General features: G+C 43.4%; 10 protein-coding genes across 10 annotated transcripts; 5 read left to right on the top strand and 5 right to left on the bottom strand.

Moving 5' to 3' along the window:
- Positions 1 to 143: 143 nt before the first annotated feature.
- Positions 144 to 2342, bottom strand: Bfra_001418 (putative mfs drug efflux protein; the record flags this gene model as incomplete). The annotated part of the gene is made up of 8 exons (XM_037331849.1): positions 144 to 688; positions 761 to 953; positions 1017 to 1536; positions 1607 to 1646; positions 1706 to 1875; positions 1944 to 1989; positions 2046 to 2124; positions 2175 to 2342. The coding sequence occupies 8 exons, from the start codon at positions 2340 to 2342 to the stop codon at positions 144 to 146; spliced, it is 1761 nt and encodes a 586-aa protein (XP_037196003.1).
- A 1350-nt stretch (positions 2343 to 3692) lies between these two features.
- Bfra_001417 (putative n-alkane-inducible cytochrome p450 protein) lies at positions 3693 to 4612 on the top strand (the record flags this gene model as incomplete). The annotated part of the gene is made up of 2 exons (XM_037331848.1): positions 3693 to 4257; positions 4323 to 4612. The coding sequence occupies 2 exons, from the start codon at positions 3693 to 3695 to the stop codon at positions 4610 to 4612; spliced, it is 855 nt and encodes a 284-aa protein (XP_037196002.1).
- Positions 4613 to 5116: 504 nt separating this feature from the next.
- On the bottom strand, positions 5117 to 7083 carry Bfra_001416 (putative adenylosuccinate synthetase protein; the record flags this gene model as incomplete). The annotated part of the gene is made up of 10 exons (XM_037331847.1): positions 6894 to 7083; positions 6825 to 6839; positions 6709 to 6765; positions 6624 to 6640; positions 6542 to 6571; positions 6289 to 6468; positions 6154 to 6236; positions 5932 to 6101; positions 5208 to 5886; positions 5117 to 5148 (listed from the first exon to the last, which is right to left on the bottom strand). The coding sequence occupies exons 1-10, from the start codon at positions 6921 to 6923 to the stop codon at positions 5117 to 5119; spliced, it is 1293 nt and encodes a 430-aa protein (XP_037196001.1). The 5' UTR covers positions 6924 to 7083.
- Positions 7084 to 7583: 500 nt separating this feature from the next.
- Bfra_001415 (putative urease accessory protein) lies at positions 7584 to 8660 on the top strand (the record flags this gene model as incomplete). Its single annotated transcript, XM_037331846.1, has 2 exons — positions 7584 to 7833; positions 8024 to 8660. Exons 1-2 carry the CDS (start codon positions 7664 to 7666, stop codon positions 8658 to 8660), a joined length of 807 nt encoding a protein of 268 aa, XP_037196000.1. The 5' UTR covers positions 7584 to 7663.
- A 276-nt stretch (positions 8661 to 8936) lies between these two features.
- Bfra_001414 (putative u3 small nucleolar rna-associated protein 7 protein) lies at positions 8937 to 10647 on the bottom strand (the record flags this gene model as incomplete). Its single annotated transcript, XM_037331845.1, has 2 exons — positions 8937 to 9911; positions 9961 to 10647. 2 exons carry the CDS (start codon positions 10645 to 10647, stop codon positions 8937 to 8939), a joined length of 1662 nt encoding a protein of 553 aa, XP_037195999.1.
- Positions 10648 to 10978: 331 nt separating this feature from the next.
- Positions 10979 to 13455, top strand: Bfra_001413 (putative ribosome biogenesis protein tsr1 protein; the record flags this gene model as incomplete). The annotated part of the gene is made up of 2 exons (XM_037331844.1): positions 10979 to 11117; positions 11138 to 13455. The coding sequence occupies 2 exons, from the start codon at positions 10979 to 10981 to the stop codon at positions 13453 to 13455; spliced, it is 2457 nt and encodes an 818-aa protein (XP_037195998.1).
- Positions 13456 to 15021: 1566 nt separating this feature from the next.
- Bfra_001412 (uncharacterized protein) lies at positions 15022 to 17195 on the bottom strand (the record flags this gene model as incomplete). The annotated part of the gene is made up of 2 exons (XM_037331843.1): positions 15022 to 16498; positions 16552 to 17195. 2 exons carry the CDS (start codon positions 17193 to 17195, stop codon positions 15022 to 15024), a joined length of 2121 nt encoding a protein of 706 aa, XP_037195997.1.
- A 3695-nt stretch (positions 17196 to 20890) lies between these two features.
- Bfra_001411 (uncharacterized protein) lies at positions 20891 to 21146 on the top strand (the record flags this gene model as incomplete). Its single annotated transcript, XM_037331842.1, is given in 2 exon segments — positions 20891 to 20997; positions 21012 to 21146. The coding sequence occupies 2 exon segments, from the start codon at positions 20929 to 20931 to the stop codon at positions 21144 to 21146; spliced, it is 204 nt and encodes a 67-aa protein (XP_037195996.1). The 5' UTR covers positions 20891 to 20928.
- Positions 21147 to 21171: 25 nt separating this feature from the next.
- On the top strand, positions 21172 to 21661 carry Bfra_001410 (putative dna repair helicase protein; the record flags this gene model as incomplete). Its single annotated transcript, XM_037331841.1, is given in 3 exon segments — positions 21172 to 21348; positions 21363 to 21435; positions 21483 to 21661. The coding sequence occupies 3 exon segments, from the start codon at positions 21172 to 21174 to the stop codon at positions 21659 to 21661; spliced, it is 429 nt and encodes a 142-aa protein (XP_037195995.1).
- A 1771-nt stretch (positions 21662 to 23432) lies between these two features.
- On the bottom strand, positions 23433 to 25996 carry Bfra_001409 (uncharacterized protein; the record flags this gene model as incomplete). Its single annotated transcript, XM_037331840.1, has 3 exons — positions 23433 to 23749; positions 23786 to 24597; positions 24624 to 25996. 3 exons carry the CDS (start codon positions 25994 to 25996, stop codon positions 23433 to 23435), a joined length of 2502 nt encoding a protein of 833 aa, XP_037195994.1.
- Between the last annotated feature and the right edge of the window lie 210 nt (positions 25997 to 26206).

Raw genomic sequence — 26206 nt, 5'->3', positions numbered from 1 at the left:
GACTGAAATCAAAATCATTATGGGATACTCATTTCATTTTGAATGCAATCTGATTGTATTTATCACGGGTCAAATGTATATCTCGATCATGCACTTCTAAAGGCCAAACTCTATCCACCAAAAGCCAAATTCAACCTCAGACTTTAATGCATAATAACTGCTACGTGGTCATCCATATATGCATTAATATCACCAAGGAAACACGCCGCCAGAATGCTCACAGCTCCAAATGCTGTGCTAGCATAGTACACATAAACATAACTTTCGGCATATGCTTCCTGCCCTGCAACCACCACCATCTGATAAGCAGTTTCATTCCCTGCAATTCCTGGAATTGTTTTGAGTAATGGGAGAAGAGACGAAGATGTGTAGTGAATCGCTTCTCCTATAAGAGTTCTGTTTGTAATATTGAGTTGTCGAGCCATAACACCTCCGATATGTAAAGTAGCAGCAGGAACAAACTTGCTTACGAAGACGTTGTAGTAGATACAATAACCTATGCTACCGCCAATTACTCGGATCGAGAGAGTGAGAGCAGAAACGGTTGCGATCAAGTCATCGGGGCATATTATCGTCGTTATTATCGAAGCTGGTACGACAATACCGCCTATCCCTAATCCAGCGATTATAAGGAGAGCCCATAGTGTTGATAGATTGTGTCTATTTGCGCATGCAAGTGCGCCGCATCCTAAATTACATGCATTAGCGAAATGAAATTGAAATCTCCCTCTAATTTACCCCAGTTTCGAGAATTACGTACCAGCTGTCATGAACACTGAGCTCACAATCATCAATTCTTTGTTTCTTCCTTTAAGGACACTCAACAACCACAACACAATACAAGCTCCTGCTAAAATTGAGAAGCCAACGGGTATTCCTCTGACTCCTACACCGATAGGATCATGTCCATATACGTTGAAAGCCTGAGTAGGCCAGAACATAATGATACTAAACTAATAGTTGTCAGTATCTTTAGCCAAAGGGCGTTTTGGAGGGAAATGAAAGCTTGTACGTACAAAATTGGCACCGGATATAAATGTTATGACAAGTGTCAAAGCCAGAATTCTAGGTGCTTGCTTCAGACGAGATGGAAACATAGGATAATTCGTCCCATATATTTCCCAACAACAGAAAATAATCAGCAAGACGGCCCCCAAGATTAAAGGTACCAGAACATGCGCTGAATTCCAGTCGTATTGATAGCCACCCCATTGCATACCAGCCATGAATAGAATCATTCCTGCTACACTCAAAAAACCACCCACAAAATCAATCTGTTGTATAATTTCTCGATTGGATAACCCTATCGAGTTGACTCGAGGAGGAGGGAAATAAAAAACGAGAGTCAAGACGAAGCCGATGAACGCCCATACTCCGCATAGCAATCCACACCAACGCCATCCGCCATGCGACGCTATGAGCTGGGCCCACATTACAGATGGACAGAATGGGAGGATGGTGAAGACAAGAATGGCTACATATTTTCCACGTTTCGAGGTAGGTGCTAATTCGGCCGTGGCTGCTAAAGCAGTGAGTCTGATTACTGTAAGTTTATGCTTTCTAATCGCCCTTTGGTTACCAGGAACAAATATTCTGAAAGAATTACTCATTAATGCCCGCTCCAATGCCCGCAATTGCCATCCCCCCTTAGACTCGATGTTAGCTCAAGGGCAAGACGTTTTCTTCAAGAAATTTTAGAACTTACCAATGAATACATTCATAGTATGAGCCGTTGAACAAACGATCATACCGACGACAATGAAAAGAGCACCCAAAAGTGCAACATAACGACGGCCGAGGATATCAGAAAGACTTCCAACAAATGGGCACACTCCCGCCAAGGCAAGGAGGTTTGCAAGGACAAACCATATCCACCTATATTTCGTTAGGCTTCTTGTAAACAGGTACTACGGATACTTTGATCTAGTATTCAAAGTACTCACCGATCAACGCCTCCAATATCAGAATAAATGTAAGGTGGAATGGCTCCTAGACGCATAATTTTAGCTCTTACATACACTCTTAACAACACACATAGACCTTACCGAAAATATACACAGGAATCTGTGACCCGGTCCACAAAAATGCCATTGCGACTAGACTCATAAAGCGTCGCATCGACATCTAGACGCTGTCAGACAATTGATATACATCCTCTCAGGAACAAAACATACTTCAGGTTCATGATCATGGTCTTCACCGTCACCATATGTTCGAAGCCCGTCTTTCTCGTAGTAGTTGCTATGGCCGGGCACTTTGTCATGTGTCGCGATGTGCTCGACTTTCTCGGACTCCATGGCGTCGAAACTATCAGATGGAGGTGTAACGGATGATTTACTCATGGTGATCAATCCAGTGTATTAGAATTGGGTTTTAAGTGAGTGTTGATTGTACAGGAAGAAAAGACATGGGAATTGAAAAACTTCGTTGTAGAAATAAGAGAGCGGGGTAGTGGTAGATGGAAGAGTGAATGGATGTCAGATTGTGAATGGCTAATGTACTAATAAGATGAGATGAGATAGTTAAGTCCATATATACCTATCAGTTATACCTATCAATACAAATGTGTAACCTCGGGTTTCTTCTCGCCAGCACAGCGCACGGAAATTACCCATTTACAATAGCGAGATCTTGGTATCCTTGGCTGCATATAAAGTCTGGGGAAAGAGGAATAAGCTTGATTTATAGGTTGGTTCATATTAAACTATCTTCAATCAGGGAGCTGAACCGTTCGATTGGGCTCAAGTATTGTCTGGTGAATTGAATGGGCTTGCTATGAGGAGAAGGGCTGATGAGGGGGAATATTCTGAAGCCGCGGTATTATGTTTTGGTCACACAATGATAAGAAAGGGATATGTTGTACTACAAGTACAAAAAGATTGGAGAAAAAGTGAGCCTTAGATGTTTTGGCACATTATAACCGCGAAATACCAAACATCCAACCTGGAGAACGAGACATGTGTGGATCGCAGCTGGGGAAACGAAAAGCTAACAGAATTAAAACCAATAGTACTTCATATTCTCGACGCTTCTCCTATCTCTCCCGGCACTTTCACGTAGTACAAGTCTAAATTTACCCCGCATATCAACTATCGACTTATTTGGACAAGTCGGAGATATCTCCAGGAAGGGATTTCCCCAAAAACGCGGGAGTAGAAATAGTATGCGTAGAAAAACCCTCGGTCGAGTGAAGACTGGAATCACCTGGTCCATAACAAGTAAGCTGAGAAAAGGGTGAACGCCAAAGAGTAGTAGACTGGCGACTAAAAATGAACTACGCTACATCATTATGTTTAGTCTCTGTTCCTTTACATCTATCTAGTATTGGATAGCCATTCTTCGATTTTTGAGATCAGTTGTCAGTCTATGTGATATGTGATAGAAGTCTGTCCAGACTTACCGAGGGAATTCGTGAAACTTGCAAGTCACTTCGCAGATGCGATATTTATTAAGATCTATCTAATAAGTGTTAGGAAAGCTAAAATACATCCTGCAAAAATGACTACAGAAGAACTGCAGCTATCAGCGAGATAACATATCTCGGGAGTCATGGTTCGACCTTTGACATGCTTCCTCTTGTGAAAAAAATTGGTTAGTGATGCAAAGGGCAAACTCTTGCATGGACCTCATTGACTAATATTCTCATAATTGCTTGACACATCGACCGAGTTCCTGTTCGGAAAATTAACAGAATGTCTCGCCGAAGATACACACCCATTGAGACAGATATATTTATGAAATCTTTCCATCGTGCTCTATTGGGCCTAGCATTACTTCTCATATTCAAACCTATTCGATGGCCACTGTACTTCGATCCTTGGTGGAAAGAAGCATATACCAATGTCCATGCATTCATTGACAAACGTGTATCATCAGCCTTGGAGAAACAGCGAAACCTGAAAAAAGAAACGGGGCCCAAAAGATATGTCCTCCTGGAAAAAATGACCAAGATAACACAAGATCCGTATGATCTCCGCATGCATATCATTAACGTATATTTTCCGGCTCGAGATACAGCTGCTATTGTTTTTGCTGATGTTATATTCGAACTTGCTCGTCACCCCGGGGAATGGAAGAAATTGAAGATGGAGGTTGGTAGTATCGATCCGAGCCAGGCATTGACGTTTGAGTTTCTTCGCTCGTTGAGAGTAACTAAGGCTATAATTAACGAGTCCTTACGCTTACATCCAGGTGCCTCGAGACTTGGTAAAATATCTCTAAAAGATACAATCCTACCAAAAGGTGGTGGAGAAGATGGTTAATCCCAATATTCGTACCCAAGGATACTGTGGTTGGGCTAAATTTATACACATTACAACGAGACCCAGCAATATGGGGAGCCGATGCAGATGAATTTAAGCCAGATCGATGGTTAGATGTAAACCGGCCGCTCTGGGAAGCGAAATGGCAATACGAGCCATTTTTAGGAGGCATCAGAATGTGCCCTGCCCAGAACCAGATTCTGATTCAATTGTCATATCTTTTAGTTAGGCTTGCACAGCAAATCGAATTCATCGAGAATAGGGACGAGGTTTTTGAATACCTTGAACGCGTTACCATGACCGTGGAAAGTAAGAATGGGACCAAAATTGCTGTCAGATATGTTGATTGATTCAGAATGCCTCAAATAGGTATCAATTTGTCTGGACTAGCAGAACATGCTTGATAATCTTCAATAATAGAAACCTATTCTTGACATTCTTGCATTCGAATCTATACACGGGCCAACAGGGACAGTCTAAATGTGAAAAGATAGGAGCTCCGTTGTTTGAGTCGATCCGACTATTGTTACCAAGGAAGGCAGTTTGGCTCCCTACAAGCAACAAAACGAAAACCCAATGAAATTCCGATCAAGCGTCCATTTTACCTGAATAATGAAGGCCTTTGAAAGGGGTGAGAGATGTGTATCAATGACCGAAATGTACTATCCATTGCATTTTGCTGGAAGTAAGCGCCGGGAGCTTCGCACGTAGATCACGATGCGCGGAGGTCCAATGAATGGATAAATTGAAATTGAAACTAAATTGCAGTGTCTATCTATTGCTACCAAGATCTAATTTTTATCTTTAGGAACATACAATGGTACTCATAAAAGGTAGAAAACAAAACCTGTGATCTATTTTGTGATCATATCATCTCTCGATGGACCTATTATTTTTAAATTAGTGATCCAGTATGATTAAAAGATGGTTGAAGAAAACACTCACCAACTCCAATGAATTTGATTGGAACGCCAACTTCTTTCTCAATGAACTCGCAGTATTTGCGACACGCAGGCGGAAGATCATAGTAGCTACGGCAACCAGTAGTAGGTTGATTCCAACCTGGTAATGTGACATACTGTGGTTCGAGTGTCTCCAGTCTCTCGAGATCAGCAGGGAATGATTCTAATGTTTCGCCAGTTGCGGGATCGCGGTATGAGACGGCAACCTTGATTTCTTTGAAAGAATCAAGAATGTCAAGTTTTGTGAGGTTGATGGCGGTGTAACTGTTGATAGCCGTCGAGTATTTGACAACCACAAGATCCAACCATCCACATCTTCTTCGACGACCAGTCGTCACACCAAACTCTCTGCCAACTTCTTGCAATGTTGTACCGACCTCTCCTAGATCTTCTGTTGGGAATGGGCCACCGCCCACACGTGTAGTATAGGCTTTGACCACTCCGTAAATGTTCTTGACCTTTCTTGGGTTCAAACCACTGAGACCGGTGAAAATACCACCGAGACCTGTGTTTGAGCTCGTGACGAATGGATATGTACCGGCATCGATGTCCAACATAATAGCATTTGCGCCCTCGATCAGCATGGGTGCGTCAGATTTCTGTGCATCGATGAGGAGGGGGAGTTGGTCAACGACCATATCTGCCAATTCAGCCCTGTAGGTCTAGGAAGTGTTAAAAAAGAACCTAATCAGAATCACCAAATTTACCTTGAATCTAGCAAGTTCCTCCTCGACATCATACTGCAACAAGTCCCCAAATCTCTTCTTGGCGCCAGCCGCCATGCTTCGAACCTTCTCCTCGAAATAACTCTCCCGGAAGATATCAGCAACTCTGACACCGCTTCTGGCCATTTTTGTTGAATAACATGGGCCGATACCTTTAGCTCGTTAGAAAAGGGGGGTTTCTAAATGAGCCGAAGAGTAAATTACCTTTTCCGGTAGTACCTATTTTACCACCTCCAAGTTCGGCTTCTTCGAGTCCATCCAATTTCTGATGGAGATCGAGAACGACACTGTAGCTCGTTGTCAGATATGCTCAGTTATACCGGAAACTGCAAAACCTACTGGCATCGATCACTGATCAATAATCTCTCTCTAGGAGGCTTCTTGCCTGCTGGAACTGGAATCTTGCCATCAATGGCGGCGAGTTCTTTGAGAAGGCCAGGAATGTGGACTACGCATCCACTTCCTACCAAGTTCTGGCAGTCGGGGTTGAGGAGACCACTAGGTAAAATGTGAAAGTCGCTGTTCGATATTGTATCAGTCGAATGTCCGAAATTATTTTGAACTTTGAAAGTCGCTTCTCACGGATACTCACTATGTCACTCCATTGGCCACAATTGTATGTCTGTCATTGTAAGTTAGATGATTCGTCAGTTTCTTTCATCGCATCAATTTACCCTGCGTTGTTTCCGCCCTATATTTCATCGAATATTAGACACATATTTCTTGAGGATTCGCCAGGAACCTAAGAGGTAGACTCACCTGTGCACGACAGCACAATCTCAATTCCTCACTACAGAGGACATCGACAAGTTTCCCCTAATCCACCCTCAGTTAAATTCCCAGATATGGAATCCTCCCAACCTAATGTGCCATACCTTTCCTTCATCACCCTACACTCGCACGTTAATATTTGATGTCCGCAGATCTTCGCAGAAAGCACGTACCCATTGAGCACCAAGAACAACTGTCGCCATCTTGAAGTTCGTTTATTCTGTTTATTTCGATAGTTTGATGATAGAATCCGTCACAATCGCGTCCAAGTCGAAATATTGGATCAATTGATGAGAGCAACAAGTAAATATTCGTTTTCTGGAAATGAAATTGTATGCCTGTGATCTGTTAGAAACCTTTCCCGCACTCTGTGTGTTAAGTGATGTGGAGACGGAACGCACCTTAAGGGAACAGAAATTAATTGATGTGGGATGGTGGGGGTTTTATATCACTGTTGTAGCACTAAATTGGCGGGGCATTTTTTTTCAGCACGAGCGTGTGACGTTGAGTCATTGTGAAATCACGTGAAATGAAGCAATTCATTTTTCATCTCTCATGCGCACGTATTATGATACACCCATTCATCGTAGATTAGATCAAGTATTAAGACATATCAAACATGCGGTTGTTGTAAACAAAAGCATGTGCTTCGTTCGTTCATTGTAGTTGCCTACCTGATATCCATATTTCGTTTGCCCAGTACAGTACATTCATCGTATAAAAGTAATCACACAAGCCAATGAAGAGGGGCGCATTGCATGAGACTATTTAGGTTTAACTTTTTTGCAAATAAGAGATTACAACAGGCTGAGTTCGAAGATCATTACAAAATCCTTTTATTTGTTGGGAATCCATCGTAATATCATACCCGTTACTTTTTAAACAGCTTGTGATCTCTCTAACACTCCATTCTCTCATAAATTATCCATATCATAACTCCATCATGTCTCACTCTCACGAAGGAGGTCCATCCCACTCTCACGACCATCCAGCTGGTGACCATGGCCATACTCATGAGATTCTCGATGGACCTGGTAGTTACATGGGGAGAGAGATGCCAATCATAGAGGGCAGAAATTGGTCTGAGAGAGCCTTTACCGTTGGTATTGGAGGGTACGTGTTCCTGAGTCCCATTCGTGAAACTGTTTCGTCCAAACAACCCCTCCATGACCTAGAGGGGTAATCGAGTCACGTGTCTACCACGCTTTTGTTGTCAAATGCTTCAATCATGGATATCATCTTGTTCTCTTTTGCGTAATCGTCACCCGAGGATTCATGTGATGTATTGCTAACAATGATTCAGACCTGTAGGTTCCGGCAAAACAGCATTGATGTTAGCACTCTGCAATGCCCTCAGAGAAAAGTACTCAATCGCTGCCGTCACCAATGATATCTTCACCCGAGAAGACGCTGAGTTCCTCACCAAACACAAAGCCCTGCCTGCATCTCGTATCCGTGCCATCGAAACCGGTGGATGTCCTCATGCAGCTGTCCGTGAAGATATCTCGGCCAATCTTGCTGCTCTTGAAGATCTGCACCGTGAATTTACTTCCGACATATTACTCATCGAATCGGGAGGTGATAACTTGGCCGCTAATTACTCCAGAGAGTTGGCGGATTACATCATCTACGTCATTGATGTCAGTGGAGGTGACAAGATTCCCAGAAAAGGAGGACCAGGAATCACTCAGAGCGATCTTTTGGTGGTGAACAAGACAGATTTGGCCGAAGCCGTGGGTGCAGATTTGGGTGTTATGGATAGGGATGCGAGAAAGATGAGAGAAGGAGGCCCGACTGTCTTTGCTCAGGTCAAAGGAGGAGTCGGAATGGAACACATTATTGGTCTAATTGAGAGCGCATGGAAAGGCAGTGGGGCGGAGAGGGTCAGCAAAGAAAGAGGTGGCCCAAAACCCACGGAGGGTTTGGAACAACTAAAGTAATCAGGGCTGCATGCACTCTGGGCGAAGATGAGAAACCTCATCCTATCGAATTTAAACGTAGATATTCATTTGGAATGGACGAAGATCCCTTGTAGTGGTCGCATAGATTCTCATTATTTAACAGCTAAACCACTCCACGCTCTACTACAAGTAGTACGCGACGCCTCGATAATACCTTAAAACGCCAGGCGCCACAGAGTTCTTTTCCCAATTCCTACACTATGCCTTATAGCGCCTTGCATAGTGTGTGATATCAACAATAATGCACCAAATTATCTAAGCACTTTTCTTCGCGAAGCGACCGAGTGCTGGTCCAAGTTCCTCCTCGGTAGATTTTAGCCTGTTCTTCTCCCTTTGCATCTGACTTTTTCTCAATTCTTCAATTCTGTCCCTCTGATCATCTATAATACCTCTGGAGCTCTTCTTTCTTAGGTACTTTCTCAGACTACTGTTCTTACCTCTACCCCTGTTCTTAATTTTAGCCATTGGATCTTCTGGCTTCTTGTCTAGATCTTTCTCGGCCTTTCTTTGCTCATCAGATCTCAGGTCAAGATTACCAATATAATTGGGGTCCAATGAGATCATTTCTGGTTGGAGCTTATTGAGCAGCGACTTCACTTCAGCCTCTTGTCGTTGCTTAGTGGTCTCGAATGGATTAACCTCCAGAGCATCAAAGTTGGCTTCTCCAGCACCTGGAACCAATATCGACGAGAACCCGGAATCGTGTGAAGTTCCCAACACATCCTCAAATGGACACCAACGTACACGCTCAATTCTTTTGCCCTCGCCACCCCATGCCATGTACGGGCTTTGTATTTTCTCCTGTTCTAGAGAGTTTTTGGAGAAAAGACCCCGCCAAATTGAAACTTGGGTGCCCCATCCGACAGCTGTTAATCCTCGGTCAGAAATAGCAACTGAAGATGCCGGCTGTCGTGTAAAATAACTATTGACTTCCTTGAACATTCGAACATCCCAGACGGACATCTTCATGTCTTGTCCAGTAGAAACCATATATCTACCCTCTCTATCTACGGCTAATGATCGTACTGGACCACGATGTGCCAATAATTTGACTAGTGGCGTTGTAGAATTGGGTGACCATAAAGTGACTGTTCCGTTTTGATGACCCATATGAAGGATGGCATTTCGAGGGTTTTGAGTGAGAGAGGTAGGCGATCCCAATTTCGTGGGCATTTCCATCACCATTTGACCTGTTGAGATATCTTGATATTTTAAATGCCCAGAATTTCCCTAAAAAGGTCAGATATACGCAGATGAAAGGAGTATTTTTTTTACATACCACAGTAGCCAAAAGGTAGTGGTAAGGAAGGAATTCCATATTCGTAACCTCAATATGTTTCTTCAAACAGTGCAATTCAACTCCTGCTCCGTCATATATATAAACGTATTTCTTTTGCGCAACTGCGAATAGCTGGTTGTTGTGTAGCCATTTTGCATCTCTGACAGTTTCTCCAAGTTGTAATTCACATCCCAATTTTCCTTCTCTCCAGTCCATTGTCGCGACATGGCCTTTCCTACCAGCCAATATAAGGTCCTTTCCATTTCTTGTATAGTCGCACACATATGGTCCTAATTGATCCAACTTAAGCTCGAATCCTTTCTTTGCAGTCTCGAGAGGTACACTCTGTTTAATCTCATCCTGTCGGACCTTGTATGTTCGTTCCAATTCATTTTCCGGTTCTAAAAATCCGTCTTCGTTCTCAAGTAAAATCTCGGCATCTTTTGCTCTAAGTATCGCAGTTTTGTTTCGCGCCTCGAGCTTCTTAAGGTTTCCCCTAAGCTTTTTATCCTTGATTGAATGTATGGGAATCTTTCCTCCTCTTCCATATGCTTTATTGGCTTCCTTGCGACGGCGTAATTGCGACTGCGACTCTGATTCTGTGGTGGCCAGCTCTGTTCTAGCTCGTTTAATTGGTACCGCTCCATTCGAATGAGAATTATCTGTCAACTCCATTGTATCTGCCATGTTTGAATGACAAGTGATTCTTGGTCGAAGTAAAATTGACTGTGTTTCGATTACCTATTCCAAGAGAGCGCAAATATTTGTGAACTGTGAGTTCCGTAGAAAATATTCTGAAGGCGGAATAAGCGGCCGCTGGCAAAAAAAGTAGTCTCAACGATAAGCGATAAAAGAGATAAGAACTTTAACTTATCGCACAAAAAAATCTCACGCCCCACGTTATGATCCAAATTCTTATAAATTCCATCTGTTGAGTCAAAATTTGAAAAATTGGATTTTTGAAACTTCCAATCTGGCTTCTATTCCTTTCAGATTTAAAGCCGGAGGCAACGGCAATATGGCTCCAGCACCTACTGGACAGCACTCCCATCGGAGTACAACAAAAACGACCCATAAAGCTTTCAAGTCAAGAAAGGCTTCTAAAGGTGCATTGAAGGAATTGTCAAAAGGTCAGCTCCGCTCCGTACATGGAATGGGTAAATATTAATTTTCGTAGGCAAGATCCAAGATTTGAGTCACCGAAAATCTCCTCACCAACAACTTATGTCGAAATTTGATCGTCGTAATCAAGCCCGCCAGAAGCAGAATACAAAACACAAGGAACATCAGAGAGATCTAAATGTTTTCCAAGGACGTGATGGCGCACCAAGAATTGTAGCTCTCGTACCACTATGCGAAGATGCAAATGCTGCAGCTGCAGTCCGGAGTTTGACCGGAAGTCTCGACGTTGAGATTGATGTGCCTGAAGAAGGAATTGTTCGTGCCGATATCGACAGATTCAAGCAGAAGGTTCAATACATTATCACCAAGAAGGAGTTGTTCAGCTGCATCAATGCCAGTAGAGTGGCGGACTTTGTAGTCTTTATTTTGTCGCCGGAACAAGAAGTTGATGAGTTAGGTGAACTTATTATCCGCAGTGTGGAAAGCCAGGGATTGTCGACTACTTTGACTGTTGTGCAAGGACTTGACAAGATTGAGCCACCCAAACGAAGACCTGGAATTCTTGCATCGCTTAAATCATACGTTCAGCACTTCCACCCGGATCAAGAAAAAGTACACAACCTAGACTCAAGACAAGAATGCGCCAATTTGATGAGATCATTATGTACATTGGCCCCGAAAGGAATTCGATGGAGGGAAGAAAGAAGTTGGATGCTGGTTGACGAAGTTCAATGGCCAACAAACGAGCAGGAGAATGTCGTACTGACTGGTTTTGTCAGAGGCAAGGGATTGAAAGCGGATAGATTGATCTCAGTTGGAGACTGGGGCGATTTCCAGATTGAGAAGATCACAGCCGCGCCATTGGCCTCTAAAAAGAGGCGAACCGATGAAATGGCTACGGATGATTCTAACGATGAGACCGTTCTTGAAACGCCTGGTGAAGATCAAGATGATCTCGCGGAACTTGCGCCTGAAGGAATTATGATGGAGGACGATGAGGATGCCGCCATGTCTGTTGCCCCAACAGAGAAGCGCGGTGTACTTCTTGATGATCACCACTACTTCTCTGACGATGAGACACATCTGCCTGCTGCACCAAAAAGACTTCCTAAAGGTACATCCAACTATCAATCAGCATGGTTTCTCGGAGATCATTTCTCCGATTCAGGCTCCGATATGGAAGATTTTGATGACGAAGAAATGACAATGGAGACACCTGCTCTTCCTCAAGACGGAGTTGAAGGTCTTGCACCAAGAGAGCCTACAGAAGCTGCGCCATCAGAATACCCACAATCAGAGATGTTTTTGGATCCCAATCCAGATGATGAAGCGGAGGCAGAGCAACTAGCTGCTTTCAGAAGACGTAAAACCGACGAGGCAGCAGAAGATCGGGAATTCCCAGATGAGATTGAGCTTCACCCAAATGTCTTAGCACGTGAGCGTCTTGCAAAATTCCGTGGTCTAAAGAGTCTGCGCACCAGTCCTTGGGAAGAAGCTGAAGACAGGGCACATGAACCGGAAGATTGGAGGCGCCTACTTCAAGTACCCGACTACAAATCATCCCGTAGCCAAGTCACTCGTGAGGCATTGGTCGGTGGAGTGGCTGCAGGAACCAGAGTTCATGTCCACCTTCGCAACGTGCCAAGCTCGCTGCAATCAACATATAATGCTTCTCAACCTCTGAGTGCATTCTCTCTTCTCCGTCACGAACACAAGAAGGCTGTTTTGAACATCAATTTCACCCTCAGTTCTGACTATCCTTCTCCTATCAAATCCAAGAGCGAGATGATTGTACAATGCGGACCTCGCCGCTTCGTTGTCAACCCACTTTTCTCTCAAGGTGGCAACACCCCCAATGACGTTCACAAATTCGATCGTTTCCTTCACCCCGGCCAATCAACTGTCGCCTCTTTCATTGGACCTCTCTCGTGGGGCTCTATTCCTACTTTGTTCTTCCAGAAACCTTCCGAGTCTGCGCCATCTTCCGCGCCTCTCCTTTTGATCGGTACTGGTACATCACTACCGCCATCTACTTCTCGAATTATTGCTAAGCGTATCATTTTGACTGGTCACCCTTACAAGATTCACAAGAGACTCGTTACTGTCCGTTACATGTTCTTCAATCGTGAAGATGTGGAATGGTTCAAGGCACTCCAATTATGGACTAAGAGAGGAAGAAGTGGTTTCATCAAGGAGAGCTTGGGTACCCATGGATACTTCAAGGCGACATTTGATGGCAAGATTAATCCTCAAGATGCCGTGGGAGTTAGTCTGTATAAGAGAATGTGGCCAAGAAACGCGAGGTCTTGGGATCCAGTTTCTGATGGACTGTTGGAAGATTCGGCAGGAGACAAGGATGTCGCCATGGAATAGATTTTTTTCTTTGCTATGGGAAAATAGGCGGAGTTAAGAGTACAGGTTAAATGGGTATTCGGACAAATGAAATTATGAATCCTGGGTGGGAAGATGAATGGATTGAAATATCCTTGTTTATAGTGATATCTTTACGATTTTCACTGTACGTATTTTATGAAGATACAATAACAAATGAATGAAATTTTAGCACTATTTGTATGCATCAATGCCTAGAAACTTTAAAGTGATGATATGTCAGACCTGCAGCCATGCGATTCAGTATAACACCTTCGTAGCAAGCCCTAAAGAAGCTATCTGACAAGACTGCGAAGCTCGCGACTATCAACCGTCTGCTGTAATATGAATACCCAAAGAGTCATCCATTCAGTAGTTATTCTGATGTTTCCTTGATCAGATAGAGATTATTCAAACGACTCGGTAGATTAGCCAGCAAACCTACCACGAGGTATAGCACAATTTAGAAACTCCTCTTCGTCAATCATGTCAGAGGCTAGACATCAGGAGCAACTCTTAATCTCCCTCCGCTCTAGTTAGGTAGTGGTTGGCGATCCATGAAGATATGAGAAACCCAGTCGCATTGACTATGTCTCTCTATCTTTGTGCTTGTGTAGTGATTGTAGTCTTTGAGTACAGTATTGTCAGCTTTCCACATGATTGACGAGGAGACTGAAGAAGCGAGCTGACGAAGGGGGGCTGGTAATTATTATCTGATCCATCTACTCCTTAAACAGCCGACAGACCACAATGTTAGATATCCTAACACGGGCATGTTGTACAAAAGGAACTTCTTAATAATGACGATTCTTTTCTCGGGGTCAATTCAGTACTGAGCGATCACCATACAAATTGTCTTAGACATTACACAACACAAGAGACTGTAGACATCAGAAGGGTAATTCAATTGATGTATCAAAAGCGGGCATGACAACATATCCATTCCCCGTTCAATCCGCGAACATGTTCATCCACTCACAATAATTCTTGCTATGTAATACTACTACTGCCACTGCTCATAACTTGACGACTCCCGCTCCCGCTATCGTTATCGCTATCCATGACTCCACCCGCTCGCTAACAGCAAACATAAGTTTCGATCCAATGCAGAAGGCCATCCCACAACCGTACGTACACCCGAAAGAGATATCCATTCGTTCGTTGTTCCAATCGAAACATCAGGGGCCATTATCATTGAGAAAATACACCGTACCAATACGAGAAAACTGAATCAGAGACCGAATGATCGAAAAGATCGAAATGCAAGAGGGTAGACCCGAAAAGCATAGCAGAAGCTCTAACTTGCAACCAAAAAAAACCATGCCAACCAGATCAAAAGAATTGAATTGCCATCCCTAATACAAAAACATGATATGAGAAGTCAAGCCGTTGCTTCTGAAGAATGAACAATGATATATCTTTTTTTTCGCATTCATAACCACAAGAGACGATAAAAAGCAAACGCTTCAGAAAATACGCATAAAATAGCTGAAGGCATTAAGAGAGACTATGAAGGTGTGACTTGCAATTCGTGAATGCAGGCTTTGACGGGAGTAGTTATAGCAGTCATTATTGTGTGTAATACACCACACCTTGTTGCTGCGGGTAGTAGAAACCATCCGGGCTTGGTGTCATCATACCGCCCATTCCTACTACACCTCCTACTTGTTGCATGGGGTATTGTTGAGGTTGTTGATAGCCGGCTGGGAAACTTGGAACGGCTGGGATTTGCGCGGCATCATAATAATACACCATTCCATTGACTTCTTGAGCAACCAAATTTTGAGGTGCTTGTGACGTCGAAGCTTCAGCGGGTTGAGGTGCAGGTGGATTATATGTCTGTTGCGGCTGCTGTTGTGCGGGTACAAAAGGCGTCGTACCAACTGTGGAAGCCATGGGTGCATTAAAGGTTTGAGGGTAGTAATATCCTTGTGGGGGTTGCAAAACGGGGTAACTTTGTGGGTAGTAGTTGGAGGCTGGTTGTTGATAAGGGTTAGGTTGGAAAGCCGGTGCGTGGATAGCTCTTTCTGGGATTTGTGATAATGGTGTACCAGTTGAAGCTTGACTTGGATAGGATGGTTGTCGGGAATGTTGAACGTTATCATGCGAGTAACTGTTTCCATTAATTTGAATGGGAACCTGTTGATGGAATGGCTGTTGGCTTTGCTGGGGAGGATTGAATGACATGGATGCCGGTGATTCAATGTCAGCCACAGAGACGGTCTTCTGAGGCCGAGGTTGATGCATTGGAATTGTATTTGGACGGTTTTCCCTAAGAGTTGGCTTCTGGGGGAGAGGATAGGTTTGAGGTTGTGGAACATTGTCGAGAGAAGAGACTTGTAAAGATCCATTAGCTACTCCGGACTCAGGTGCCTGAAATTGTTGAGGTTGTGCAGCCTGGCTCGATGGCGGTAATTTTACCACGGGCCTCGATGAATCCATCGATATTTGTGGCCTAGACATTGTTGATCCACTGGGTGAAACAAGAGTTTCTCGATTGACCTCTCGTGCCAGGGACGAACGACGACTCATGGCAACGCTTGGAGTGTAAGTACTTCCGTAAACGCTACCACCAAAAACGCTCGTACGTCTCGAATAACCACCGACGGATCCCAGACCAGCTCTGCCTCTGCCACGTCCACCAAACCCTTGTTGATTAGGTCGCATAGCTCTTGGGATAAATATGAATGATCTATCGACAGCAGGGAATATGTAACGTGGTGGATGGTCAGGTAACGATATTCGAACAGGTTTATCTCGACGAAGTGGTGGTCGATGATCAGGTAGACGCGTATATTGCTTCACTGGAATTCCAGGGAATAACACAGGGTTTTCCATATCTCCAAAGAACACACGGATTTGTACATTTCCAATGTGCTTCGTAGTGGAAAGTGATCGATTGAGAGGTGCGGATTTTGGAGCTGGAGCTGATCTTTGGGATCCATTCGAAGCTCCATTTGTAGATGTTGGTACGGGTTCAGTGATTACTTCGTGCATGTCGTGTGCCCATTGAACGTCGGTGGGTTCCAGAGGTTGTGAAATGTGACTATATAACGTTAGCAAAATTGCAAAAGCACGAAAGAGATGATGATGATATACTTGATAGGTGCATATGGCCCTCCAATACCGGGCCGACCCCGACCACCTCTGCCCCTGCCAAATGGCCTAAAACCATTCGCCGCAGGACCAGCATGACGATGGTCGTGCATAAAGAATGCTCCTCTATTCGGCACAAACGCTGGATCCGCATCTCTCTTTTTCTTGTATTCTTCATGTTCTCTCCTCCGTCTTTCATGAGGCTGTTCTTGTTGTCGATCCATTTGAGCAGTAGATGTGACGATGGCCGGTGAAGGGGTATCTTTGGTCTCGTCTTCTCGAAAGTCTTCAAATTGTACTGTTTGTACCGGCTCAGAGCTTTTGGGTCCGTTAACCATCATTTCCATATCATTGGCACCATTTATGAACTTTGAAGCTTCAGTAGTACCATTGCTAGCTTTTGTTTGTCCACCATTCAGCTTAGATCCATTCCCGTTCATCTTGTTCGAATCAGACGCCTCATTATTTGCAATGCCGCCATTGATGGGTTCGTCGCCCTCGTGAATATCTTCATCCTCACTAATTATCGAGCCTTCTGACAAAGAGTCATCATCAAGTTCAGCAATATCTTGAGCTCCTTCATCATCGCCTTCGTCCTCAACCCGCCTTCGTCTTGCAACCAAATCTCTGCGTTGGCGGGAACCCATTTCGAAGAGCTATTGAACGTATCGGCTGAGGTTTGACGGGTTGATGGGCGATCTTAGGAAAGTAGTCAAGGGAAAGAATTCGTGACAGATCATGCAGTGGCGTCCAAAACGGGGTATGATGCAGCGCCCGCGCTCAATGGAAAGTTATGTGCGATAGCGACCGGGATCTACTTCTATGTTCTGATGTAGAGGGAATTGTAAAAAGGCGAAACCTGCACACCGGGATTGTATGTGTTGAGATTAGAAGAAGGTATGATGTGGTTGATAGCTCTTGACTTGTGTAGAATTAAGCATTAAAGTTTATCAGAGGCTGAAATCCAAGATAGGTTAAGGTTACCTTGCGCTTTTCGATTTCTTCGGTGGAAGATTCGATTGAAGACCGATAATCCATGACATTAGTAAGCACTCGACCACAATGGTGAACGGTGAACCACATCACCACCACGGAAAACCTGGGGCAATGAAATGATTGATCAATCATTGATGAATGGATCATTTTCAAACGATCACCACCAACCATATCTATCTTGTCTGAAGTTTACTATTTATATAATATCGTTGTTATCCCCAGGAGCAAAGTTATATCCTCAAACCGATCGTAGACCTGCATCGCCTCCTTGTATATGAATCGCGATTCATACTCAAACCTCCTCCAATAGCATGGGACCGTACACGTCCAGCATGAAGACGGGCATGGAACCAACACATTCATGCCTACTAGGTACTCTAGAACATTCTGGGCAAGGCCAACAACGAGACGTTGTTGTCAACGTGAACACGCCTACTGCGCAAATTCGCAGTTCACCGTCGAACTTCAAAGTATGCATGAAATAACATGGAGAAGGATTGGTATGTTGGAAGAAAGTGTTGAGATCTGATATACCTACGTATCGTGTCATGTTTCCTTCTGTGAAAAAGGCCACAATTCCAGCTGGTTGTGCATTGAAAGCCGCACGTGTTCATCATTTGTCATATTTCAACAGTTTCTGCTATATTTTCGCGGTTTTCATCAAGCTCAGCAAGTTTTCTCCTGCATCCTGCATCCTGCTTCATCCCATTCCCATTGTTGAAAGGAATTTCCCCATTGGGTATTTCCAAGTCACGTGCTGCACGATTGAAAATGGAACCAGCTCCCGAACCGAAAACGGTAGTGCCGGTTAAGGTTCCATTCTTCCTTCCAAGGTTGTAGTAATCATCGTCATCGTTTTACTTAGTCATGTCTTGTGCGTATCTGGTTAGCTCAGGTACTTTCTGAGTTGTGATTCCATTTGCTAGATGAACTCAATTAGAACAATACATTCTGTGTACACTTCGTGTAAATCATTTTTATATTCATCTACTAGCGATATAGTCATATCAAGTACCGAAGATACTCTTCTGCGCGACACTGTATCCTGTTCATCGTTATCCGGACCAGTCTAGCAGATGAATAAGATAAAACTTGGATAATAGGCAAATCTATATCGACTCTTTAAACATATAGTTTGCTGCGGTGAAATATGTGTAGATATTGCAGTCCGCCTTGGCATTTATTTTCTTTCCTGTGCTCTATCTGAATTTAATTGAGTCTTTTTTACTCCAGCTAAAATTTCACAATACTAAGTCCACATCCCGACGTCTTCTTTACAGACTACAATGATACTTTTCTCTTCTCCGGCGACCTGGCCTTTGGTTTAAACTTGCCCCTCCGCCGCTCTTGCCAAAACTATGTTTGATATCACCTTTCACTCCACATCAACCGGCACAAATCATTAACAGGAAATTGATTTCAAGGTATCATGAGACCATTCGCTTTGAAGCTTCCAAGTCAACATAGTTCCAAGAGCATGCTCTTCGCTAACCTTTTATCTTTGTGTTATGCATCCCTCGATATGGAACTTAGATTTGGGCCGTCATTCCTAATAGTCTGGATTGACATATCCCGTAGCATTTCTGAATATATAAATCTAGATTCGATAACGAGATAAAATGACATGTTTATAAAGATAAAAATAAAAAATAAAAATATATATATCGCAGTTCACCTTGCACTGAATCTCTAGAATGTTATGTACTATTTCGATTTTCATCTGATACCAGATGATACAAAGACTTTGCCTATCATTATCTTGGACCCGTCAGAGACTAAACTTGGAGGCATGTACACGTGTTTGTATTATGTTGAAAAGAGTTCACGGATTGGTAGGCCATTGGGTAATCCAGATGTTTATGATAAAAGCTATTCTCGTAAGTCCACGGGATCTGGCCGATTGCGCGTATGGAAGGTTGAGGCATTGTTTACGGGTCTTTTGCCAGTTATAACATGGGATATGGAGTATGGCACTGGCCTTTTTCAAAGACGCGTGAGCTCGAAATGATATATGTTCAACATCAAGCACACCCTGTAAGGCACAAGTCAAAGACTTCAAAGCTGATCTCCCTTGCATCCTAGTCACCAGGAGCAAGTGATGAAAAATTTCGGACGGAAATTTGTACAATTTGGAATTTTGCTTTTGAAGTATGTTAAGCTCTCTTCGATTACGAACGATTGGCTACGGGAGCGATCTCACTTTATCATATAGCCTTGCTTCTCTGAGCCATTTTTAAGGGTCCTACTTTTCTCAACTTGGTTTCTATCGCGCTATTCTCGTCACTAAACTTGATATTTCTGTTGTTCCCGTCAATTCGAATCCAGGAACCGAGCGCTATCCTTGGAGTCAACCTCCGGATCTCTAACTAAGAATCGGAAATACTTAAATGGTTGAAGTTCGGGGTACTATAACGAGAAAATCGTCAAGGAGTTTGCAACTTTACGGGCCAAGGACCGAGACTCAGCATTCGGCATTCCCGAACCTAAGCCTCTGGGCATCACGAGAACGGTTGCGATGTATGATACAAAGAGCCAAAGGAAATCGACAATCTTCTTTCCAGCTCATGGAAAGAGTATTGGGCATCAATCGGCGATTCTCTAGTTTGCATCAAAGAAACTTGAAAACAGTATCGCCGCTAAGAGGAAGCCATGCTGCTGTGAACAAATACCAAGAATTTCCTTCTTATGCCTAGTTGTCAAAAAAAGATAGCGAAGAATTTCATTTTCGAGCATTATTTATCTTCAATCAACAGTCAACTGATATCATTGATACACTTACGAAACTTGAACAATCGCTATTGCATTTTTCTGCCTATCTATTTAGTCCGCGATTATTGAAAGTTAGCGATTTCCCCAAGTGTCACATCCTCCTACCTTATCCTAACATACATATTTTGGAACACCAATCGTTATTGGAAGCTGATTTGTCTAGAAAGTACATAAGGTCTGTACAGTAATATCAAATTGTAGAGTTGGATCAAAGTTGAATCAAAGTAATGTACTGAGAGTATGGAAATGATTAGAATCTCTTGAATATTCTAAATCTTTTAGAAGAGTCAAAAGTATTAAAAGTACTCTATTATTACCCCCTCCCGGAAAGCAGAGATTCAGTGAAGCATAAGGGTGTCTGATCATTACATCTTTCCGTCATTTTGATAGGTAACACCCGGAATTTCGGTTCTCCTTCTGAAGCTCCTAGGCATAATGCGGCACCGGGATGATCATGTGCCAAGGTAGATGGATTGAAATCGCTTTTTCATCAAACCCCATTTAGTCAAGTTCTTACGGCTCCACATATTCTCGTCTATTGCGATGAACTTCATGTAACCTCCAAAATCTTCGATAGGCATTGCTGGACAAGGAAATTACTGTGTTGAGCCTCTCATGATCGCATTTTGCTTCATAACCACCAACATTTACGGCTCTCAGTGCAGCGGCCACACTGGAAGCCTTGTTAGACAATCCAGACTATCAACCGCGCAATTATGAGGATGATTGCAAGTACTTTGGCTTCACTTCATATCAATATCGTTTTCTCGATCAACAAGCCATCTGTTTTTTCTTCAGAGTTGGCAGGTAACTGGCATGAGACAGCTACTTAGAATATTGGAGAACCCAAAGGTCAAAATGTGTCTCCTCGGAGATGCTACTGGCCTTGTTAAGACAGTCACAATTTGTGAAGTATGGTGGATGATAATCCGTAAAGTACCCGAAGAACCACTTAAGCCAGCACCTCCGAAGCCTAAGATGCTTGACGTCTTACCTGAACTGATCGAGCAGCGGCGAAATGGATCAGAAGTCTCAGTTCTGACTTCCAGGTATACATCGACCATGGTGACGAACGCAAATCGAGACCTGGAACTCACAAAAAGATTGCCGGAAAGCTCACACGTCGCCATCCGATATCCGTTATTCAATAGCAAACAGAAAAAATCCAGTAGTTGTGGTGATTACCACCTTGGTCACATTAAGAAACCGCCATGGATCTTCGGCATTGAAAACTTTCAGGCTTGCTAAGAAGAGCTTCGCTGGAAAACAAGCAACCAATGATTCGCAGTGGGAGTTTAACTTGGCAGGTCTCCTCGAGTGTGACATCGTTGACGAAGCCATGTACTGAAAATTTCGGACACAATGGCCCCTACTTCGGTGACCTGGCTTGAACCAAGCTTCCAGATACTAGCGACTATCACTGTGTTGTCTAATCGTACAGAAATAGCCATCTCCTCTTTGGCGTTCAAATCTGCATTGCGCTTGGCTTGAGTGACAAGCTCCTTCAACTTCATCTTCATCTTGTCGTTAAAATATTTCAACGTTACTTGTATGATCAAATACTTTTCGAAAGGTGTCGTTAAATCGAGCAAATTTTTTGGATTTCGGGTGATTTTACACCATGCCAACTTAAGACCGGTCGAAGGAGGAGATTTGCGGGGTAGATTGAAAGGGAGAGGTGGTTGATCGAAGACTGAAGCGATGTTCGCAATTTCTGCCGCCAGATTGGAAATTGGAGATAGTGAAGTGATCCAGGGTGTCTAATAGTCCGTAATGTAGTTCAACAACAAAGATCATCAAATCCTCAAACCAATTAGAATATTCAAGTTATCCGAGAGTTTGAATTTGATTGGGACATTGAACTATTTTCAAATTTCTAATTGCTTTTAGACATTCAAATCCTTATATTGTTGGACTGCAGTCCGGACTATTGGATAGTCTGACACTGAAGTCTCTGAAGGGAAACGTGGAGAGCCGTCGATCGAGTTCTTCTGGGCTTTATGTGCAGAAGAAGCGCGTTTATTGAGGACACTTCGTGTGTTATCTCCAAAGATGTTAATTTAAGATGGGTCATAGAGCAGAGAACCTTCGGTGATCATAAATGGGTCACCTGCTTTGCGTCTTTTTTGGCAGCGGCAATTTTCCGATTTGCCTTTGCTGTTGCTGCTACTATGCACATCCAAGTCTGACCTCTTTCTCTGAGATACCCACCTGCTTGTCTCGAAATAAACCGTTCCTCGCATGAGTGTTATCGAAACAAAGTCTAAGTAGACAAAACGCATAATGATCTATTTTATCCAATTCCGACTTATCGACACGCAGAGTCGGATATGTCTGATCTCCATAGTTTTCGCTATCGGCAATGGTTTGCTAAACACTCTTAAGGGATGGTCCTTTCCATTTTGGGGCGGTCAATATTCTTGGGTAGATAGCGGTATCATAATGTGTGGGTGTGCACGGAAAATCAGGGTTCAAGTAACAGTAGATAGAATTCTATGAAGATCTACAAGAGAATCTGGAGGATTTTCTGGACGTTAGACTGGTGCTTGGCACCACGTGACTTTCACGCATCGCTCCTTCACACATGCAGCTCCTTGAAAATCGGCAAGAATTGAGGTGATTCGAGGAACTTTGATATGGCATCTTCATCTGGAAGACTGAGGATGGGGCTATATGAGATAGATTTTGATAAGTGTGTTTTTCTATATATGTACCTGCCAGTTTTAGTGTAGGATGCATGCTACTAGGGAAACTACGTTGCATATATATATTCAATACAGGCAATAACCCCTACCGTAAATATTACAGCTTCTACAGCTAGAATTAGACAGCTTTTTATTATATAGAAAGATTTGAAAGATTTAGATGATTGGAATGATTGGAATGATTGGAATGATTGGAATAATCTAGAAGATGGGAATGAATTGAAATATCGAAAACATTGAAAAGATTAGAAACATTTATCAGAAGATCTAGGTCTTGTCACGAAGTAAAGGCATCAAAGAACTATGAGAATTGAATAGTTTCATTGATTATTGAAGAAAGCAGAGCTAAGCTACAAAAGGGAAACCGTATTTATATCCTCCGAGCCTTCTTAGCTCCAACGCTCATCACGTGTTCTACACACGTGCACCCCCGACAGCGTGAACGTGGCGATGCAAAAGAAGGTTGGAGTAACGTGCATCCATACTCTTGCTGATGTTGACACAAGCCTTGGCCTTCTGAGCGATTTCAAAAGCTTTGAAAATGATAGGAGCGCTTCTACTATAAGTCTTCAACTGTCGCGTATTGGCAGTGATGATCTGAAAAGAACGAGCTCGAGTGAGTGCAACACAATTTCTACCAGGGTTGTTGGTGAATCCTGGATTTTGGGTACGGACAGGATCAGAAAATGTGATGTCTGCAGAACCACCTTGGATGCTATCCGTCGTGTGAACTTCGAATTAAGAGAAATGGAACTCAGGATAGTCACTCGCCAACTTGGAAATCGCGTGTCTGTATACACGAAGCTGGGCGGTGTAATGAGTGATGACAATCATTGAGCTTGGGGGAACGTTGCATTTGGTAATGAGATATTCTATTAAGTTAACATTAACAGCAGCACTGGTCAGATTCATCCAGGACTTGGTTGAATGGTCCACGATCTCGCCTTCGTGTACTGCATTGATATACAAATACGGCTTTGAGATAGTATTCTCTAGGAAGATCAATCTTAGAGCATGGGCAACCATATCACGGAGTGGGAATTGGGCTGGTGCAACAGGTGCATCTTGGATCTGCTTGCGGTAAAACAACTCCGATGCAACCTCCATGATTCCAGGACAACCTCTGCGTTGGATGTTAAGGCTAGCCTTGGGCCAATGATTGTCTAGGAAGTAGGTCATGATACCTTGGGATGTTTCACAAGACAAGCCCTGGGAACCTTTAATAAGAGGAGCTTGGGGAGTAAGCTGCTTGGTGTCGCCGAACAAGACAAGTGACTCCGTCTCAAGTGTACAAAGAAGCATGATTAGATCGATGAGTGTAGCAAGACCAGCCTCATCAATTAAGAGTGCATGAAGTTGTCGGAATTGGTTCATGAACTTTGTGGTAGCAGTTTGAGATGGAGTTGTCAAGACAACATTTGCGCTTTGTCTTGCGTTCTTGATCGCATTTGGCAGCAAATCTTTGAATAACTCACGAACTGCTTCATGCTCCATCTTCTTTCCTTGTTCAGAGTATGTTTTGTACTTCAATGCTGCTGCTTTGAACGACACATCATTCGACAAGAATTTTTCAAGTACTCTGTTGGCAGAACTCATCTCTGGAACTCGGAATCTGGTAAAGCATTCGTTTCCTCTTCAGTAGCAGCATCATCGAGTGGGACCAAGGGTCGTTTCAAGATCCCAATGGATTCTCCTTGGTACGACCAGTCGAAGGACTCGCATATGGTGAGATTCCAATCCTCCTTCCTAATTGGATTATCTGGAGAAAAGTTGACCTTCAAAACGTCACCGGCTTGTAGTCTCAAGTCCTGCGGTGCCTTGAAGAAAACATAATATGCAGAATCATCGACGATCTTCACCAATCTGATGGCTTGCTTCAAAGCGCGGAACTTGACGATTTTTGCACGACGATCTTCAAGTTGTTGCTTCGTACCAACAGCAAGGCGGGTGATCATCTCCTCCTTTGTACAGTATTGCAATTGCTTCTGGGTGACGATGTTAGGACTTGATCTCGCATCCTTGATGGAGGTATCTGAATCAATCGTAGGTACGTTGCCGTTGGTCTTGAAGTTTTGAGAAAGGTATCCACGAAAAGGATTGCCCTCACGTAGCTCCTTTCGCATACCACGAAGGCACTCAATCAAGCAATTCTGAAAATTGCCACCCGCTGTATCCATGATGTAAATTGGAAGTGAGAACGTGTGTTGTGACATGATGAACTGAAGGAATTTAATAACACGACGAGGAGCCCATGGAGCAGCTGGCCAGGTAGTGGAATGAATCAAGTTCTCACTAATGGCAGACGCGATATCCTTGACATTTAGTTTCAAACGAAAGACACCAAATTTTGCTTTTGGTTTGCCGTTCTTTCCAATACGGTCATACCCAGGTGTCTTGAGAACGATATTGGGAATGTCCTCAGTGATGTATTTGTTGAAAACCTCTTCATCGTCATCGTTGGTGGTGAAGATGTTGTTTGGGTTGTCACTTTCTTCGAGGGAGGAAAGAGGTGAGTCAAGACCGATCATGTTATTTGCGTAGAACTTGAGTTTGACGACGAAACCATCAGCGGTATGCGTTTTAGGATCGACTGTGTCTGGAATCTGCTCAAAAGGAATGCCGACCCGCAAAAAGATGAAGTTTCTCTCGGTCTTGTGTGTAGAGAATCCGATTGAAGTGTTGACTCTGTCAAGTGGTTGGTAGCTACGCTTCGTGCTAGCTTCCAATTGATGAGGTGTGAGAGTGAAAGGCTTTGGCGCGTTCGTTACATTTCCTTGCTGGTCGTACTCTGGAGGAGGAGGATTGACATTAAACAAAGCACCGAAAGGCTTGTCGGCATGTTCAACATCTGCAAGCTCGTCTTGAATTGCCTTTGACAAGCTAGGTTCAGGATTGAAGTGACCATCTTCAGAAACGCGAAGGTTAAGCGTATCAACAACACATTTGAAGGTTGCCGTCTCTGGTTTTTCGTAATCCATCTTTCAAGAAAGGATCACTGATTGTAATGGAGAGCAGAGAGAGTAATCCAAATCAATGTAAAGAATTAATGAGTTGGAAGTAATTGTGGTTGAAGGAATTTTGGATGTGGGTGGTAATTGAAAGAAATCAAAACAAGATCGCGTCTTTTTGAATTGTTTTTGTGGGAGAAACGATTCAGCTTCATTCACTTAGCGACGACGAGCTAGCAA

Source organism: Botrytis fragariae, assembly GCF_013461495.1.
Source record: "Botrytis fragariae strain BVB16 chromosome Unknown tig00000006, whole genome shotgun sequence".
In the NCBI taxonomy this organism is placed as follows: domain Eukaryota; kingdom Fungi; phylum Ascomycota; class Leotiomycetes; order Helotiales; family Sclerotiniaceae; genus Botrytis; species Botrytis fragariae.
This window is presented reverse-complemented; position numbering and strand designations above follow the sequence as displayed.